This window comes from Marmota marmota, unplaced genomic scaffold (assembly GCF_001458135.2).
Source record: "Marmota marmota marmota unplaced genomic scaffold, marMar, whole genome shotgun sequence".
NCBI lineage: Eukaryota > Metazoa > Chordata > Mammalia > Rodentia > Sciuridae > Marmota > Marmota marmota.
The window spans coordinates 643,561-660,052 of NW_026000026.1; the positions used below are offsets into that span (position 1 = coordinate 643,561).

General features: G+C 53.7%; 1 protein-coding gene across 11 annotated transcripts in view; it reads right to left on the reverse strand.

Moving 5' to 3' along the window:
* Nucleotides 1–16,207, reverse strand: part of Rtel1 (regulator of telomere elongation helicase 1) — a 32,903-nt gene extending 16,696 nt beyond the window's left edge. For 3 of the 11 annotated variants that reach the window (XM_048810625.1, XM_048810624.1, XM_048810622.1), the window contains exons 1-9: nt 14,919–16,205; nt 14,049–14,247; nt 13,610–13,703; nt 12,875–12,956; nt 12,587–12,647; nt 8,899–8,974; nt 8,124–8,208; nt 5,829–5,894; nt 4,651–4,804 (exon numbers count right to left, since the gene is read on the reverse strand). In XM_048810625.1, the coding sequence (XP_048666582.1) occupies nt 4,651–4,804; nt 5,829–5,894; nt 8,124–8,208; nt 8,899–8,974; nt 12,587–12,647; nt 12,875–12,956; nt 13,610–13,703; nt 14,049–14,247; nt 14,919–15,020 (919 nt within the window). In that variant the 5' untranslated portion in view covers nt 15,021–16,205. Of the gene's footprint in view, nt 1–4,650; nt 4,805–5,828; nt 5,895–8,123; nt 8,209–8,856; nt 8,975–12,176; nt 12,311–12,586; nt 12,648–12,874; nt 12,957–13,609; nt 13,704–14,048; nt 14,248–14,918 lie in introns of those variants that run through there. The other 8 variants (XM_015478313.2, XM_015478286.2, XM_048810623.1 and 5 more) reach the window with 7 other exon arrangements.
* Nucleotides 16,208–16,492: the final 285 nt, after the last annotated feature.

A 16,492-nucleotide genomic window follows, 5' to 3' on the forward strand; every position in this document is an offset into this window, starting at 1 on the left:
TATAAGAGACAGTATATATATATATATATATATATATTAAGCAACGATAAAATTAAAATTAACGTGATTGGAGAAAATTGGAATAAAAATTAGAAAGAGCAGAAAGAACTGAGCCTAGAATGAACACCAAAGCCACAGTGAAGGGAGGACACAGCCCAGGAGCAGCACAGGGCTCAGCTGGGTGCTGTCCAACCAGTGGCCCTGCGCTGCGCAGACACTGTGCTCCAGCAAGCAGGGCTCTCCTCCACCATGGGCAGCAATTCACCCCTTCATTCCTGCCTTCGCTGGTGCTGGGGACTGAACCAGGGCTCTACCACAGGGCTGAAAGCCAGCCCTTTTTTAGTTTTAATTTTGAGACAGGGTCTTGCTAAGGTGCTGAGGCTGGAATTACAGGTGTGCACCACCACTCCTGGAAGAGGTAGCAATTCTTGAACAATTGTCTGGGTACTCTAAGGTTGAACAAATCAACATGGTGAAGAAAATGGAACCAATTTCTCTCTGTCAAGAAGGAGCAGGTGGGGCTGGAGCTGGAGCTCAATGGCAGAGTGCTGGCTTAGCAGGTGTGAGCACTGGTTCAATCCTCGGCACCACATAAAACATAAATTAATAAACAATGATAACAAAAACAAGGAGCTAGAAATATGGACAGGTAGAAAATCAATGACACCAGGTGCACTGGCACACACCTGCAATCACTCCTACTCAGGAGGCTGAAGCAGGAGGATGACAAAAAGAAGGCCAGCCTCATCCACTTAGTGAGATGCTGTCTCACAATAAAAGACAAAAAGGGCTGTGCATGTAACTCCTTGCTTAAGCACCCCTGGGTTCCATCCCTAACACCAAAAGAAAAAAGTAAAATCTCATGGACACAGAATCCCAACCAAGAAACTCGAGCATCAAAGGGGCTAGATGACCTTTGTTCTGCAACCACTGCAGCAACCGCTGCTGTGAGGAAGGGCTGTGGGGGTGACAGCGAGCTGAGCCACGAGGGAAAGCCTCAGAGTGCAGCAGATGGGGGTCATCTCACCAAGGGGCTGAGAATAGTCTGTACCTGTCACAAGGAGACCTGGGAGACAAGCTGCAGGCTGGTGCACAGGGCAACTGGCTCTTCAAAGCATTAAGGCCACGGAAGACAGACCGAGACATCATCCTCAGGAGACCTGAGCATGCTCAGCAGAGGGTCGGGCCCTATCCTGTGGGACTTCAAGGGCCCCTGCAAAGTGCAAGGGGCAACACAGGAGAGAGCCCACTTGGAAAATAAGTAGTGGTGAAAAATAAAAGCAGACACTGAAGAATAGTAAAGGACGCCAGGAACTGCCCGAGACCTGGACATAAGCCAGGTACCCTCTCCCCCTCTCCTGCTGTCCAGCACGACAGGTACACACCATCACACCCTGTCAGATGGCCTTAAACTCAGAAACAAAGGGACAGGACTTAAATAGATTTGGAGGGAAAATAAATCACTTTAGAAATGAAGATCAAATTAGAACACAGAGGCAGGTACGTGCCACAGACAGTGTCCTGAGAGAAAGGGAAGGAAAGGGAGGGAGGAGGCGCTGAGGAGCCCTGAGCACAGCGGAGGAGACAGAGCAGGGTCCCGAGCAGCACAATGGACCAAGGCCCGGAGCACAAGGCCAGGCCATGCCCATCACCCCCGCTGCCTGGGAGGCTGTGAGGGGGTGCGAGCTCCACGCCGGCCTGGCAACTAGCCAGACTCTGCCGCAAAAATAAGATGAAAGGGGCTGCAGACGGCCCGGCTGACATGTGTGAGGCCTGGGTTCCATCCCTAGCACTGCAAAAAAAAAAAAAAAAAAAAATTGGAACCACAACAGCCCCCTTATCTGTGGTTTCACATTCTGTGGCTCCAGTTACCCTACCCACAGTCCAAAAATATGAAATGGAAAATTCCAGAAAACATGTACTCCTATCTTTTTTTAATTTGCATTTTTTAAATGACTTTATTTATTTTTGTATGTGGTGCTGAGGCTCAAACCCAGTGCCTCACTCATGCTAGGCAAGCGCTCTGCCACTGAGCTACAGCCCTAGCCCCTGTATTCCTAGTTTTAAACATCATGCCTTTCTGAGCAGTTGACGACCTTTTGGTGCTGCCCTGTTCCACCCAGGCTGGGGCGTGAATGTCCCTTTGCCTGGCTCAAGCACCTGTCCACAATGCCCGCCCTGTCACTTGGCAGCCTCTCAGCTATGGGATCAACTGCACCACATCACTGTGTCCCGAGACCCAGAGTGTAAGAAGAGTAATGCTGGCAACATGGATATGACACAGAGAACCCATAAAATGATCCCTCTGAGAAGGTGGATGCTCCCAACATGAAGAGGAGGAAAAAGGTATGCTGAGGTCTCCAAGATCGGCAATCTCTGTCAAGATGGAGGCCACATTCACACCAATTGTATTACAATGTATTGTGAGAATCCCTGCCTTGCTTATTGCTGTTGAGCTATTACTGCACCCAACTTATGATCTAAAAGGCCTTAACAGGTACTTCTGTATAAGACAAAACACACTCGACATAGGGTTAGGTATCGACCAAGGCTGCAGACAACCACTAGGCCTTGGCACACGTCCAGAGGGGATGACTGCACAGCTGAGTGTACACACACTGGACAATACCACTGCAGGACCGGGAACAGGGACAGCTTGCAGCAGAATCACTGGGTCTTCAAGTGAAAGAAACCCTAAAAGGGGATATGACTCTTAAAACACAACTGAAATAACAGCTCTACAGATGCTCCACCCCCAGGTCACTGCACATCCTGAGGACAGTGCCACAAGACAGGGTGTAGCTCAGTAGTGGAGCCTTTGCCCAGCATACATGAGGCCCTGGGTTCCATCCCCAGTTCTGAAAAAAATACATGGATGCCATGGATGCTCCTGGAGGAGCAGACCAGGGTGGTGCAGCAGGGGAGTTCCACTTGGAGCTTTAAAATAAAAGTCCCCACCACTCAAGACACAGGCACTGTCTCTAGTGTCCCACACAGCCCTGACTTAGAGGTTTTACTCACCAGCAAGGGGACAATGCCCTGCCTACCAGAAGGAAGCCCATGCCGCAGAGAATAAGCAGTAGACTCCAGCAGGCCCAGAGCCATCTCAGAGCAGCCTTGTGTCACCATCCACTCCGGCTGGGCCAGCATCTCTCCAAGCATGGCCCAGGACTCCAGGCCAGACCCTTCCTCAGGGGTCCTGCAGGCCCACCCTATTTCCTCTGCACGACCACTAGTGATAACCATGCATTAATGCCTCTCCTCTCTTCTTCTCTCAGGAATAGATGATCTCCCAGAACTGAGGGTGGCAGAATGCTGGCCTCCAAAGATGCCATGTCCCAATCCCTGGAACCTGTGACTCTTTCACCTTCTGTGACAAAAGAACTCTACAGATAGGATGAACTCAGGGGTCTCAAGATGCAGAGTGTCCTGATCATCCACGTGAGCCCGAAATGAGCTGACGGAGGAAACAGGACACTCAGAGAAGGAGGAGTGAGGACAGGAGCAGAGGTAGGAGTGTTGTGGCCATAGCCAAGGGACGCCGGTAGCCTCTAGGAGCTGGGAGAGGCCAGAGTCTCTGCAGATATAAGCAACAGAGATGAGGCCTGTGGGTCAGCACAGCTCAACATCCAGCACCCAGGTTCTTCCAAGAAACGGAAATGTGACAGACACACGGGGAGAAGCCCGTGTCAAGATGGGGCCGAGATGGCAGTGATGCAGCCACACCCAGATGCCAGCGCTGCCCATGCTGAGGCAGAAACAGACCCTCCCTCAGAGCCCCAAAAGGAGCCAAAGACAGATACCTGGATCTGGACTGCCACTGTCTTAGTACCCCCATCTGAGCAGCCCTAGGAAGCCACACTAACATGCAATGCTTTGTTACTTGAAGGCATACATAAATACTTATTTCCAGTACCTGTCAATAGATACAACTCACAAAAATGAAGTTCAATAATTTCTAAGGTGTAAAGGGCCCTTAACACTCTGTGCTGAGTACACTCTCCTATCAACACACGTTAGTGTTGCATCAGAGCTAGATCAGCCCAGCGGAAAGGGCAGAGGTATGAGCCCGGTGGGAAGGGCAAAGCCAGGGCTGCCTTGGTCCTCGTGGGCCTCCATCCTTCCCATGGACAGACCTGACACACAAGACCTAAAAGGAGAGGCAGGGACCAAGGCTATGCATACGGGTCCAGGAAAACAACACAGCAGAACCGGGCACTCCCACTAAGTGCTGTCTACTAGAACAGCCCACCTGGGCAAACACGTGCACCTCTGGACAAACAGCCTGCACACACGGACACTTCCTGAGTGTCCTCAGAGCACACTATGTGACACAGCCTGAGGACATTGGGAGGGAAGCGGGGACAACACCTAGAGCATGTAGCAGATTCAAAGGACACTGAAAATGCCGTCACCGAGAGTCAGGACCAGGTAGGAAAGGACACAAATGCTTCAGAAAACTCCAGATTCCTCGGATGATGCCAGCCCTCCCCGGCCTGTGGGACCTCACATAGTCTTGCCCAAGAAACCGCTTGGCAAGTCAGTGTCCTGATGTGCCAGCTGGACACAGTGCTGTGCAGGACTGTGGCCTCCAGGAGGACCAGGCTCAGCCTCCCTGCTCAGCATTCTGGCTCTAGGCTCTGCACTCACCTGTACCGAGGGCGTCTGCGCTGGGCTCCAGGCAGAGCTCCCCCTGCTGCACCACCCTGGTCTGCTCCTCCAGGACCTGGTCAATGGCATCCAAACCCGAAGCCACGTCATGGGGGGTCAAGTCAAAGGAGGCTGACTCCTCACATATCTTCTCCTGAGAGGCCAAGCACAGCCCCGTGAGGAGAGCAGGGTGGGACAGAGGCTCAGAGAAGCAGGAAAGGGGCACAGAAGGGACCAGAAGCTCACAGCTAAAGTCCCTGGAGCCATGGCCCCTGGTCTCAGAGGCAAGATGACTAAAGATGACCAAATGGCCCAAACCAAGGTTTCAAACAACTACTTCACTTGAGTTGCCAACGTTCTATAACTGGGAAATTTCCCATTCAAATCTAGATTTCTGAGCTGGGCATGGTGGCAGCAACTGGGGATTACAGGATCATAAGTTCAAGGCCAGTCTCAACAACTTAGCAAAGCCCTAAGCAATTTAGTTACATCATCCCAAAATAAAAAAATAAAACAAAAAGGGCTAGGGACTTACCTCAGTGGTAAATTACTGGGTTAAATCCCCAGTACGAAAAAAATAAAATCTAAATTTTTGGTTTCAAAAGTCAGAAAACATCTGGTATAACACCCACCACCTCCTACAGCAAATGCCTGGAAGCTGGTGGGGGCTGGCTGCTGCGCCTCAGAGCACCAGGCCCTGCCATGGGAACCCAGCTCTCGAGGAACCTCACCCCAGGTTCTGCAGCAGAAGGATGAGGCTGTCCCATGTGGCCAGCCTCCAAGGCCATCCCAAATAATACACACTCCTGAGCAGAAAACCATGGAGGGAGGGTGGAAGTGTGCTGAGGACAAGGGACAAAGGGAGCCAGGAAAGACTTCAGGAGCTGCTCCTGCTGCCACAGTCACCAGAGGTGAACAGCTCTCTCCATGGCAGCTTCCCAAGGGTCAAGCCAAGCAGCCTGAAGGGCAGACCCTGCAAGACAGCATGGGCCTGGCTGCTCACCAGCAGGTGGAAGGACAAGGGCCTGAGAGTGTGTCCAAGGCCCCACTGAGGTATCTGATCCCAGGAGGCAGCGCAGCAGAAGCACCTATTACCAGGTCTGGCCAGATGCCCCCAGGGATGCTCAGGAAGCTGGAAAGGACAGCAGGTGCTCAGCACAGAGGCAGAGGGGACTCACCACATTGTGAGCTTCATCAAAGATCACCACGGTCCCCTTCAGGTCAATGCCATGTGCCCTGCGACTCTATAAGGAGGAGGGGAAGAAACCATGGGCTGGAGCCCAGCAAAGCAGCATCCTGAGAGTGCAAGCCTGCAGAGGCAGGGCAAGAGGGTACCAGGGCATGCAGCAGCCACCAAAGGTCACAAGTGCAGAACACACTCAGTGCTGGTGGGGACAGGAAGAGCCACACCCGACTGGCAGGAATAGCAGTGCTCAAGGCTGGTTCAGGATGGCAACCTGGCAATACCTTGCTCTAGGCTGATCAGTAGCTGGACACTCAACAGGTGTCTATCACAGGGAAACACGCAGCACAAAGGTGCATGCCACGGTTGGCAGAAAGCCAAGGAAGCTGCAAAGCCCTAGCATGCAGACAGGCAGAGGAGAAGCCCGCACCAACGGTTAAGAGTCCAGCACCCAGTCCCACCCCTAGAGCCTGAGGGAAGTGGCCTGAGCTTAATCAACCTAATTTCAAGCTAAGTCTTCGTACAGTCAAATGTCTGTTTTAAGCGTACCACAGGATTCTGACAGATGTGTGCTTGTCTAATCTCTGGAATGTCATGTCAGCAGAGGGCCTCTGCTGTGCCAGCCTTTCTGGACAGCACAGCTGAGACATGGGCCTTGGGCTGACTGTGCATGAGCTCTGGTGACCTCGAGTGTGTAAGTCTGGACACTGCAGCGGGCCACAGGCTTGCAGTACTCACAGAGCTGCTGCCCCTTCTTTGCCCACACCGGCATGTGAGGCTTGCAGTTGCTTCATACCTCATCCAACTCTTAGGGCTTTGGGTTTTTTGTTGTGGCTGTTTTTTGGTGAAGCTGGAGATCAAGACCAAGGCCTGGCACATGAAAGGCAAGTGCTCTGCCACAGAGCCACACCCCAGCTATTTCAGTGGAATGCAGTGTCATCTCACATGTTTTAGGCAGCACCTGTCTGCTGCTCAGAGCGCTGAGCACCTACTGCATGCTGACCTGGGTCAGCTATTCACATTCATGGCCCAGGCCTGTCACTCTTAATGGCCCTAGTTCCTTCAAGGAATCTAAGCTTTACATTCGTGAAGGGCAATGTTTCCATCTTTTTTTATGGCTACTGCTTTGTGTCTGAGCTCAGAAACCTCAGCCTAACACAAAGTTGCAAAGACCAACCCATTCCTTCTAGAAATTTCAGGTTCAGCTTTTACAAGAACATTTGCATAGTGTGAAGTTGAGTGTTGACTTTTCAAATAGATAACCAGCTATCCCATCACCTTTCAAAAGAACAACACAATAGAACTTTTCTTTCCCTTCGAATGCCTTTGGCACATGTATTGAAAATGAGCTGCTGCCTACAAGGATGGGGGCCACCATTTGCTGCACTAATCTGTGTCTATAAGCACACATTTTCCCAGACTTCACAATGAACTTCCAACTCTGCTCTTCAAAACCCTCTTGTTCTTCCAGATCACTCACATTTCTAAGAAAATATCAGAATCAGCCTCGGGTATTTTTGCAGTGCTGAGGATTTGACTCGAGGGCCATGTGCATGGTGGTAAGCGCTTTACCACGGTGCAGCTTATTGATTGTGATGTGATTATTCCAGATGGGGCTTGTACCCCATATTTGCAACAGTTCTCCAGGTGGCTCCCAGGCAGCCAGGTTTAAAAGCTTCAAGTCATGAGAACCACCCACAATTTCAGAGATCTCATTGGCTCTCCAGGCCCCAAATCCAACAACTGCTCTACACAGGCATGGCTATCTCCCACAGGGCTCTGCAATGGCCTCATGGTGTGACTGGCCTCTATACCACTCACTTGCCTCCGCACTTGCTCTGGGGCCCCCTTCCACACACTCTAGAGCTCTTCAGTAGCAGCAGCTCCTGCGAACCTTCCTGCTGACTCCCTTTGATTAATCTATACTCCATATGAGTGACTGTTTTATTCACTGCCATGCCTAGGACAGCACCCAGCACAGTGTATTCTCAAAGAACATCTATCACAGAAAATAACAAATTGGCAAAGGGATTTGGTGCACAAGATACCCAGGATGCTGTTCCCACCATGGTAAGTAAGAGGGTGCTGACACCACCTGCTAAAAGCAAATGAGTGAGGCAGGAGGCCCCTGCACCTGGCCAGGTCCTGCGCCCTTGACCTAGAGCAGGGGTATCCTGCCCACACTGCTATTCTGAGGGCCTGAACCAGCAAAGGCTTGGCTAGTCCCTCCAGAACCCAGGGAAACCACTCCCACACCAGGGATCACCAGCTACATAGGCTGAGATCTCACCTTGGCATCCAACAGGTAATTGTACGGCATAAAGATGATGTCAGCTTGTTGCTTCAGGTTCCGGGAAAGGTAGTACGGGCACACTCTGGAGTAAGGAGGAAGAGGCAGTGAGAACCACACAGGGCCATACAGGCTGCAGCTGATGGAACTGGGCATGCTCTGACAGGGCCTCAGACAGTGGGGAGCCCACGAGTGTTCTCAACCGTGATGGTGCTGTCCACTTTGAAACTGTATACCAAACAGAACTGACCCTGTTCCTAGACACAGGCCACGGGGACAAAGACAACAGGGGAGAGCTAAGGCAGGGTGACCCCCTCGGTGCAAGAATGCTCCTTTTGTTTTGTCTGTCTGCGATGCTGGGTGAAACCCAGGGTCCGAGGCATGCTAGGCAAGCACTGCTACTGAGCTGCACCCAGCCCTGAAAGTCTTCCCTACCACTGCTCAAACCCATGCAGCCCTAAAAGAGGAAGACAGGGTTGCTGTCCCCAGAAGAATCAGGGGTGGGCTTTAGCACCCACGTAGAGAGCCCCCCAAGGTGGAGTACATGAGGACCCAACTGGAGACAGTGCACACAGACCACATGTTCCTGTCCAAGGTCCCCAGGGGGTGGGCAAGGGCCAGGAGGAGGAGGCATTTCACTTCATATTTCTCAGAACTGCTTAAGTTTTTTTCACACTGAACAGTTGCTAATCTCATGAAAAGAAAAGGAAAAAAAATATGTCCATGAGCCCACCATGAAGCACACAGCAGCTGTGGCCTTGCTGAGGGCTCTTACTTGTGCTTACTCCCACTCTTGACCAGGTCCTCAATGTCCAGGATGGGGGTGGCCAGCTCCTGCTCTAGGCTTTTCTCTGTAGATAACAGGAAAGGTAAGCAAGTACCTTCAGTTATCCCCAGACCCAGGAGGGACATCCAAAACAAAAGGGCTCCTGTGCAGCAGGCACTGTGGACAGCCACCACCCATGGACTTGCCAAAAGAATCCCCACCAGATGAGTCAGGTCCTCAGGGAGGGCTCCACCTGGAGAAACCCCATGGGAGCCCTGCCCTGGACCCAAGAAGGCAGGCTCCAGTCTGAGACAGAGGGTTAACACTAGAGAGAGATGCCAACACTGTCCCCAAAGGTCCCAAGCATCCTTTCCACCTCTGGACACTCCAAGACAGGACAGGAGGGCTGCAACCCCGAGAGGCTGAGAAGAGCCACAGCCTGTCACCAGCACCCACAGATGTGTCTCGTGAGTGGTGCTCCCTGGCTTCCCACCAATCACAGCAGAACCAGAGTGGCCACCTGGTGGAGAGCTGCAGCTGCCAGGAGAGCTGGCACTTCCTGGGAACGGAAGGAAGCAGGGCACAAACAGGCAGGAGGCCAGGGTCACCCCAGGCAGAGCCCACCCTGCCCCACCCTCAGCAGGTTCCTCTCCAAGCTAAGCACTAGCCTGACCCTTTCTCAGGACCGCAGCCCAGAAATGGGCCCTACCCAGATGGATACAGGGTTCAGGGCAGAAAGGATGTTAAAGGCTGCCCTACCACAGTACAGATCCCCAAACTGGAGTCATGGGAATCCCTTGGAAGCTAAACGAGCAACTCCTGGGCCCTGGGCCCTTGTGGGCAGAACGAGGGACTTTTTCCAAGAAGCACCACAGAGTCTTAGGGCAGACATGTAGAACTGGGCCACCCCCAGCAACTGGCTTCACTGTGGCTGTTTCATTCCACCCCTTACAGGTGCCAAGCTCCCTCAGGGGTATGACGACAGCCCATGCATCAGCTGCAGAGGCCAGGAAACACAAACACCCCGACAGTGACCCTTCCCCAAACGCCCCCTGGCAAGGCAGCCTGATCCTCAGCAGCACCGTAGCAACACATGGCCAATCGGCACACACGGCAGCAGTGAGCCAACTTGCCAATTCCTGGGCAGATCACCAACCCATGAGGATTTGCAGGGAGTCAGTACAGAAAAGAGGAATGAGAAGAAGGACAACAGGCAAGGAAAGGGCAACTAGGGCTGACCCATGGCACACCACAGGCTGATGCCCAGGTGGACGGCGCCCTATGCCTCAGAACCCCTCACCAGGACTGCAGCCCACTCCAAAGACAGCTAAGAGCTGGGAGGTTGCTAGAAACAGCCTCACAGCAAAGATGTGCAGGTTCACAGCTGGGGGAGCCTCCAACAGGCTAAGCAGTGAGTCAAAGTGAGGTTGGGGGCTGGCCTGTGGTTCTTAGGACTGAGCCCAAAGTCGTGGAGAGGAGACATCTAGAGGGCCAGAGCTGTCAGGCCAGCTGCCACCACATCTCCACACTGATTCAAGGAGCACAGGGTCATAAGGAGCAGGTCATGCGGACAGTCTCCAGCCAGGGGCCAGCACTGCAGTGAGCCCTCAGGACCTACGCAGGCGAGGAGCAGTGGAAGAGACAGCTGGGGCAGAGCACAGGCCTACAGGTCCCTGAGTGCTAACCCACAGCAGCTACAGAAGGTTGGCTGGAACCATTCCCACAGGCACCGCACCAGGTCCTCTGGCACAATGCCAACAGGCAAGCTACAGAGGCCAGCTTGGCTAGGGCTGTGAACAATAGAGGCAGCCAGGATGGGGCAGAGATGACTGCATCAAGCAAGCTCACATGTGCTACCAGGGACCAGGTGGGAGAACTGCAAACAGAGGGGTGGACAAGGTGAGGGGAAAAAACACCTTCCAGGTGACCTGACACCCACAGGCTGGTCACAGAAGACACACAGGACCAGGGGGCCAGGACCAGTGACTAAGATCACCAAACCCTGTTCCTGTCCAGACTGCTGTGGATAGGTCTGTGTTCAATGATTCCTGTGCACACCTTCCTTCTTTCCACAGACCCCTACCATGTGGCCTGGGGATGCCCAACAGATCCTTCCTCTGAAGAAGCCAGAAAAGGCAGAGACCATGGGGAGTTTCCAAACAGCACATCTGGAGAGGAGGTCCAGATTCATGGCCTCCAGACCACTGTCACAGAAGGAGATACCTGGGGCATAGTGCAGATAGACAGTCCTTCTCAGGACCAGCCAGCAGGCCAGGATAATCACACACTGAAGTGACTAAGGGTCCTTGGTGCCACCAGACCAAAAAATCAGTAAGCAAGAAGGCAACGGAAGCCAGGCACAGTGGCACACACCTGTAATCCTAGTGACTCAGGAGGCTCAGGCAGGAGGACAGCAGTTTGAGGTCAGCCTCAATAACTTAGCAAGACTTTAAAAAAGGGCTGGAAATGTGGCTCAGCAGTAGAGTGCTCCTGGGTTCAATCCCTAATACCCCTCTCCCCCCCCACACACACAAAAGGATCAAGAAAGAGGGAAAGAGGAAGGAGTCAGGGTCCTTGCCATGTTCTATCTCCAAGGGGCATAAAATGGGGAAACCTGGTGCTGGGTGATGAGAGACCCCCAGCTCAAGCCTCTGACCTGACCACCACGAGAAGCCCCAGGGTCCTCAGCCCTGCTGTGCTGGGCACTCAACACAGACTGAGCAGACAGCGGCTCTCAGGCCCACCAAGGCCTTGCGAGTACTCAAGGGCTGTGTCACCAGGGTCCCTGCACTTTGTGCTAGCATGGCAGTCCCAACCAAGGCAAGAAACAGAATCTTAGTACCACAGAAGTGTGAGCTCCCCAGCCACACAGCCTGTACTGCAGATGTGCCACCCTTCAGGCCTCAGCAACTTTAAGGGCTCTGCCACAGGAAGTTCATTCTGCCACACTCTCTGGGGACCTGTGATAAGCCCCAGAATCCCTCAACAGACACACGAATGGGAAGTTAATGATTTGGAGAAAAGGCACTCATGCTAGACCCCTGCCCTGGGCCCTTCAGGGGCTCCAGGCACACAGTCACCAGGGCCAGCTGTTGTCACTAACCCTGAATGCACTCACTCATCCCATCTCTGAAGGAGGCCATCTGTCAGGCCATGGCCACCCCAGGCTGGACCCAGGGACTCACACTTGGGGCTGTGATTTGTCAAAGCTAAATTAGTAAGAGAAAGGATGCAGGAGCAGGAATCAGGGGGAGGCAGACACACTTAGCTCCCCAGAAGCCAGTCACCTGGGAAACCTGCAGGCATCCCGACACCTGGGTTCTCCAGGGGACTGGTCACAGAGGCACCACGAGGTGCCCGCTATCTGGCAGGCAGCAGCGTTCTGGGCTCCAGATGGAAGAGAAGGTGCGTGGCATACTCCCTACGTGTACAGAGAGTTAAGGTGCAGAGAGCCTCCCACCTGGCGGTGGTGAGGTCCTGAGCCACACACCCACCAGTCTGAGACCACCACATGAGAACAGAGACCCAACAGGTGACCCCTCAAGTCACAAGACAGACAGGCCTAAGCCCTACTGGCTGTACTGGAGTAAAGCAAGTGGGCTGTGATACCCAGCCAAGCCCTAGACAGCTGCACATGCCTCACCTTGACCCTACCATGCGACAAGCGACAGGAGCAACTTCAAGGAGCTGTTCTTACCATCCACATTGTTATAGAAATGACAGGAGCGACTGGTCACCTTCTTGCGGCACAAGTGGATCTGCAAGAGAAAGGCCCAAGCACACATCTGGAGCAGCAGCTGCAGAGGGCTCACCTCAGGCCTTACCAACCCTCTCCCCACCTCCAAACACTTTTAAGCCCTGGCCCAGTCCAGCAGGGGCACAGGTCAGGGGTCAGCATGTACTAGAGCACAGCCCAGGCCTCCAGTGCCCAGGCAGCACCTGCCCAAAAGAACAACAGAGGTTGAGTAAGTCCCCAGGAACCCACCTGCATGTGGTTACTCTCCTGCTTCTTCACCTCGGGGTGGATGCACAACTGCTCCCGGGAGCCCAGCACGCATACCCTGGGCCTGGCAGAAGAGAAGTGAAAAGTCAAAGAGGGATGCCACAAAGAACAGATGGCCACATAGTATAGTCTAGCAGTATAAGCTGTGGGAAGCATAAGTATGCACTGGAGACTTGGCAGACAGAGGGAGCAGAGTGGCTGAATGTGGCTCAGGCAGGTAAAACTGCACAGAACCTGCTGTCCAAGTTCTCTCAAACAGAACCCAGAGCAGGATGTCAAGACTCATTTGGCTCTTGGCAAGGGGCAGACTCTATTCCCTTCACAAGCAACCCTTGGGGGGTCTGTCCCAACCCTCCACAACCAACACAATAGAGCCTGGGATGCCAGCCCAAGGATAGCCACAGCTCAAAGCTGCTTTCTCACAAGTAATGGGCACTAAGGGCTGGGGATGTAGCCCAGAGGCAGGCACTTGCCTAGCAAGGCTCTATACAAGGTCCTGGGTTCAATCCCAAGCACCAAAAAAACAAAATCAAATAATCAACCACCCTTTGCCCTCCCTCAGCCTAGCAGAGAATCACACACCCTGGATGGGTCTAGAAAGAATGTGGACATCTACCACCATGCAGCAGTGCTGCACACAGCTGGGATGTGGGCCCAGCTCCATGCAAAGCTCATCCCTCCTATGACCCTGAGGCAGGTGAGGGCTCCCTGACGCACCGGTAGGAAGTGTTCCGAAGCTCGCCAATGACCTGTGTGAGCTGCGAGTGGGTCCTGGAAGCATAGATGATCTTTGGGATGTCTGAATAACAAGCTGCCCAGATACAAGGAAGCACAAAAGGGGTGGCTCTGAGTCAGTGTCCTCATGTCTCAACAGGCAACACTGGGCTCAGTCCTACAGGCAGCCACGAACCTAATACCCACACATTCACTACCAGAAACAGGTTCAAAGGCTACCTGTAGTGCCATAATTCCAGGAAAAAAACTGCAACCCTGGTTTTAAACTCAGGATAGTAAGAAACAATGTGAAAGTTACAAAATTCTCCTGTTCAACTCTGCTCCACAGATGACAGAAGCCCAGGAGGACTGGCCCTGTCCCTGACCTTATCCCTTCCCTATCATCACCACAAGGCCAGAAGAGGCCAGGAAATAGGGTCACCTATGGGATCTCCTTCAGCAGCAGTAGCGTTCCCCCAGGATGACAAGTCTTGACCAACGAATCGCTCCCCCTGCACCCTCTCAGCAATCTTGCGGGCAGAGATGGTATCCCGAAGGTGCTCCCGCCAGGCTAGTGTGGTGCAGAGCAGGCAAAGAGTCTTCCCCGTACCTGTAGGGCTCTCCAGGATGCCATTCACTTTCTGAAGAGGGTCAGGAAGAGGGGTTACGGGGATGCAGAGCAAGATGTGAGGCCACATGATATGCCCAGCTCTGCTCAGATACATAGCTCATGGTGGAAAAGCCCATGGGACATCATTAGTCCACATGACATTTCCCACTCATGCCCTAAAAACCACAGGTGAATTCAGCCCTTGTTAGTTGGAATTTACGAAGCATTATCCAAAATGCAACAGCATTTTTAAGCATAATATAAATACTAAAATGGCTAATTAGGTGCCAAGTCTCAAAACAGGATGATTCTGGACCCAGGCATTTCCCTGTCCTAGCTGAACAGAATATGATGTCCTACATATCAGCTCTCAGATAAAAGCCTGAGCAAGAAACTCAGGGGTTAGGAGTGAGCAGGTATAAGAGGGCACTCCAAGAAATCCAGCAGAAAGTGACTGCCCCTCCCCATCCACCCCTTAAGTTCTGCTCAGATGCCACCTCCTCTGAAGCCAAGGACCTCCTAAGCCTATTATCATCTAGAATCATCTTTTTGCTCACTTGATATTGCCTCTCCTACCCTACTGGAAGCCTTATTCATGACAAAATACAGGGTCTGGCTGGAATGAAGAGTGGAAGTATGAGGCTCTTGCTAAAGCACCATCAACCCATCCCTAAGCAAAGCCCTCAGTCTCTGCAGCTTTACCTTCTGTAGACATTCCAAGACCTTGCTCATGTACTCCTGTTGGCACTGGTATGGCTGGAAGGGGAAATCCACTGTCACACCATTCAGGACTATCTTGGGCATATCAGCCTGTTCTCAGGAAGGCACAGAGGTTAGCTAAGATGCAAGATGTTTGAGTCTGAGACAAATCCTCTCCGAACACCTCAGGGTCCCAGGCACTCCAGGTGAGTGATGCCAGCACTTGGCACTAGGACACAGTACTGATCTTTGCAGGAATCCCTACAGCACAGACATGAGGAAGATAACAAGACTGTGTAGACAGGCCACTTCACCAGTCACTTCAGTAAATCCTTCCCTGTGGAGAAAGTCAGAAGGCAAGCCTGTTATATCCTGACACAAAGCTTGGGAAGAGGAAGATACCAAATAAGTCGCCTTTTTCTGCCCCAAGCCACTCCGTCCTACTCTGAAGAGTCGCCTGGGTTCACAAAAACAACAGGGCCCAAGAAGCAACAATTCGGTGACTTTCACAGGCGCGAGTGAGGCTGAGACCGCAGCGGCACCGCTCCTCCCTGGGCCGGCACACGGTGCAGAATGCAGCGTCTGCGCCTCCTGCCCTCTACTGCCCTAAAGGCAGGGGCCATTCCCCATGTCGCCCGGATGGGCACCCAGTTGCAGCCAAAGTAGCGAAAGGACATCCTGGGATGCAAATCGAGCATCCCTCAGCAAGTCGCTCAACCTCTCCAGGCCTCCGTCTTGCCTGGAAGCTGGGACCGACAAACACAAAGCCCAGGCCCCAGCCCGGTGCGGCGCGGTGCGGCGCTCCGGCTGCGTACGCTCTGGCGCAGGATCCGGCCGCCCCAGGTGCAGCGCGGCCGCTGCAGCGGAGCGGCCGGCTGCGAGACCGCGGCGCGTCTCGGATCGCCAGTCTCGGCGGGAGCCTTCCACCTCCCGGGCTCCCCAGGTGCCCAGCCGACCGACTCCCGGCGAGGCTCAGACGCACCGTCACAGGGTTCAGACTTGGCGGGCTGAGGCGCACGCTGCACTTCCTCCTTCATTTCCTGTCCGCCGTTCAATGCTCCGGTTGGAAACCGTTCTCAAGTAGCAGGGTCCGTCTGCTCTTCGGCCTCGTCGCGCGGTCCGCCACGGCTTCTTCCGGGCGCAGCACTCTCCTTGCCCGGCTCCTGCCGCGACGACGTCCCTCCCGACGTCCGGCCACCTCTCCCTGTGCCCGGCCGCCGCCACCGCGCGCACAAATGCGCCGTCACCTTGCGTTCCCGAGGTCCCCGCCCTCGCCTCGCAGAGGCCTGCGTCGATGGCTGTCAGTAAAATCCGCAAATGGCTGCCGTGGCCCTAGACGCGCTCCAGAGAGCCCTCCCCCTCCCCCCACGTCCTTACTCTCCCCTGGGTCCAGCCTCTCTTCCGTCAGTGTTCCCAGAGGTCGACACAGGCCCCTCTGAATCCCCAGCATCTGGCTCCAGCTGGTAGTCATTGGTGGTCCCAGGAGAGACCCCCGCCCCCCACAGGCCTTCCGTCGGAAGTATTGCCTCAGGCGACCCTAGCATGTCCCAGCAGGAGCAGCAGTGCTGCCCGCTGAG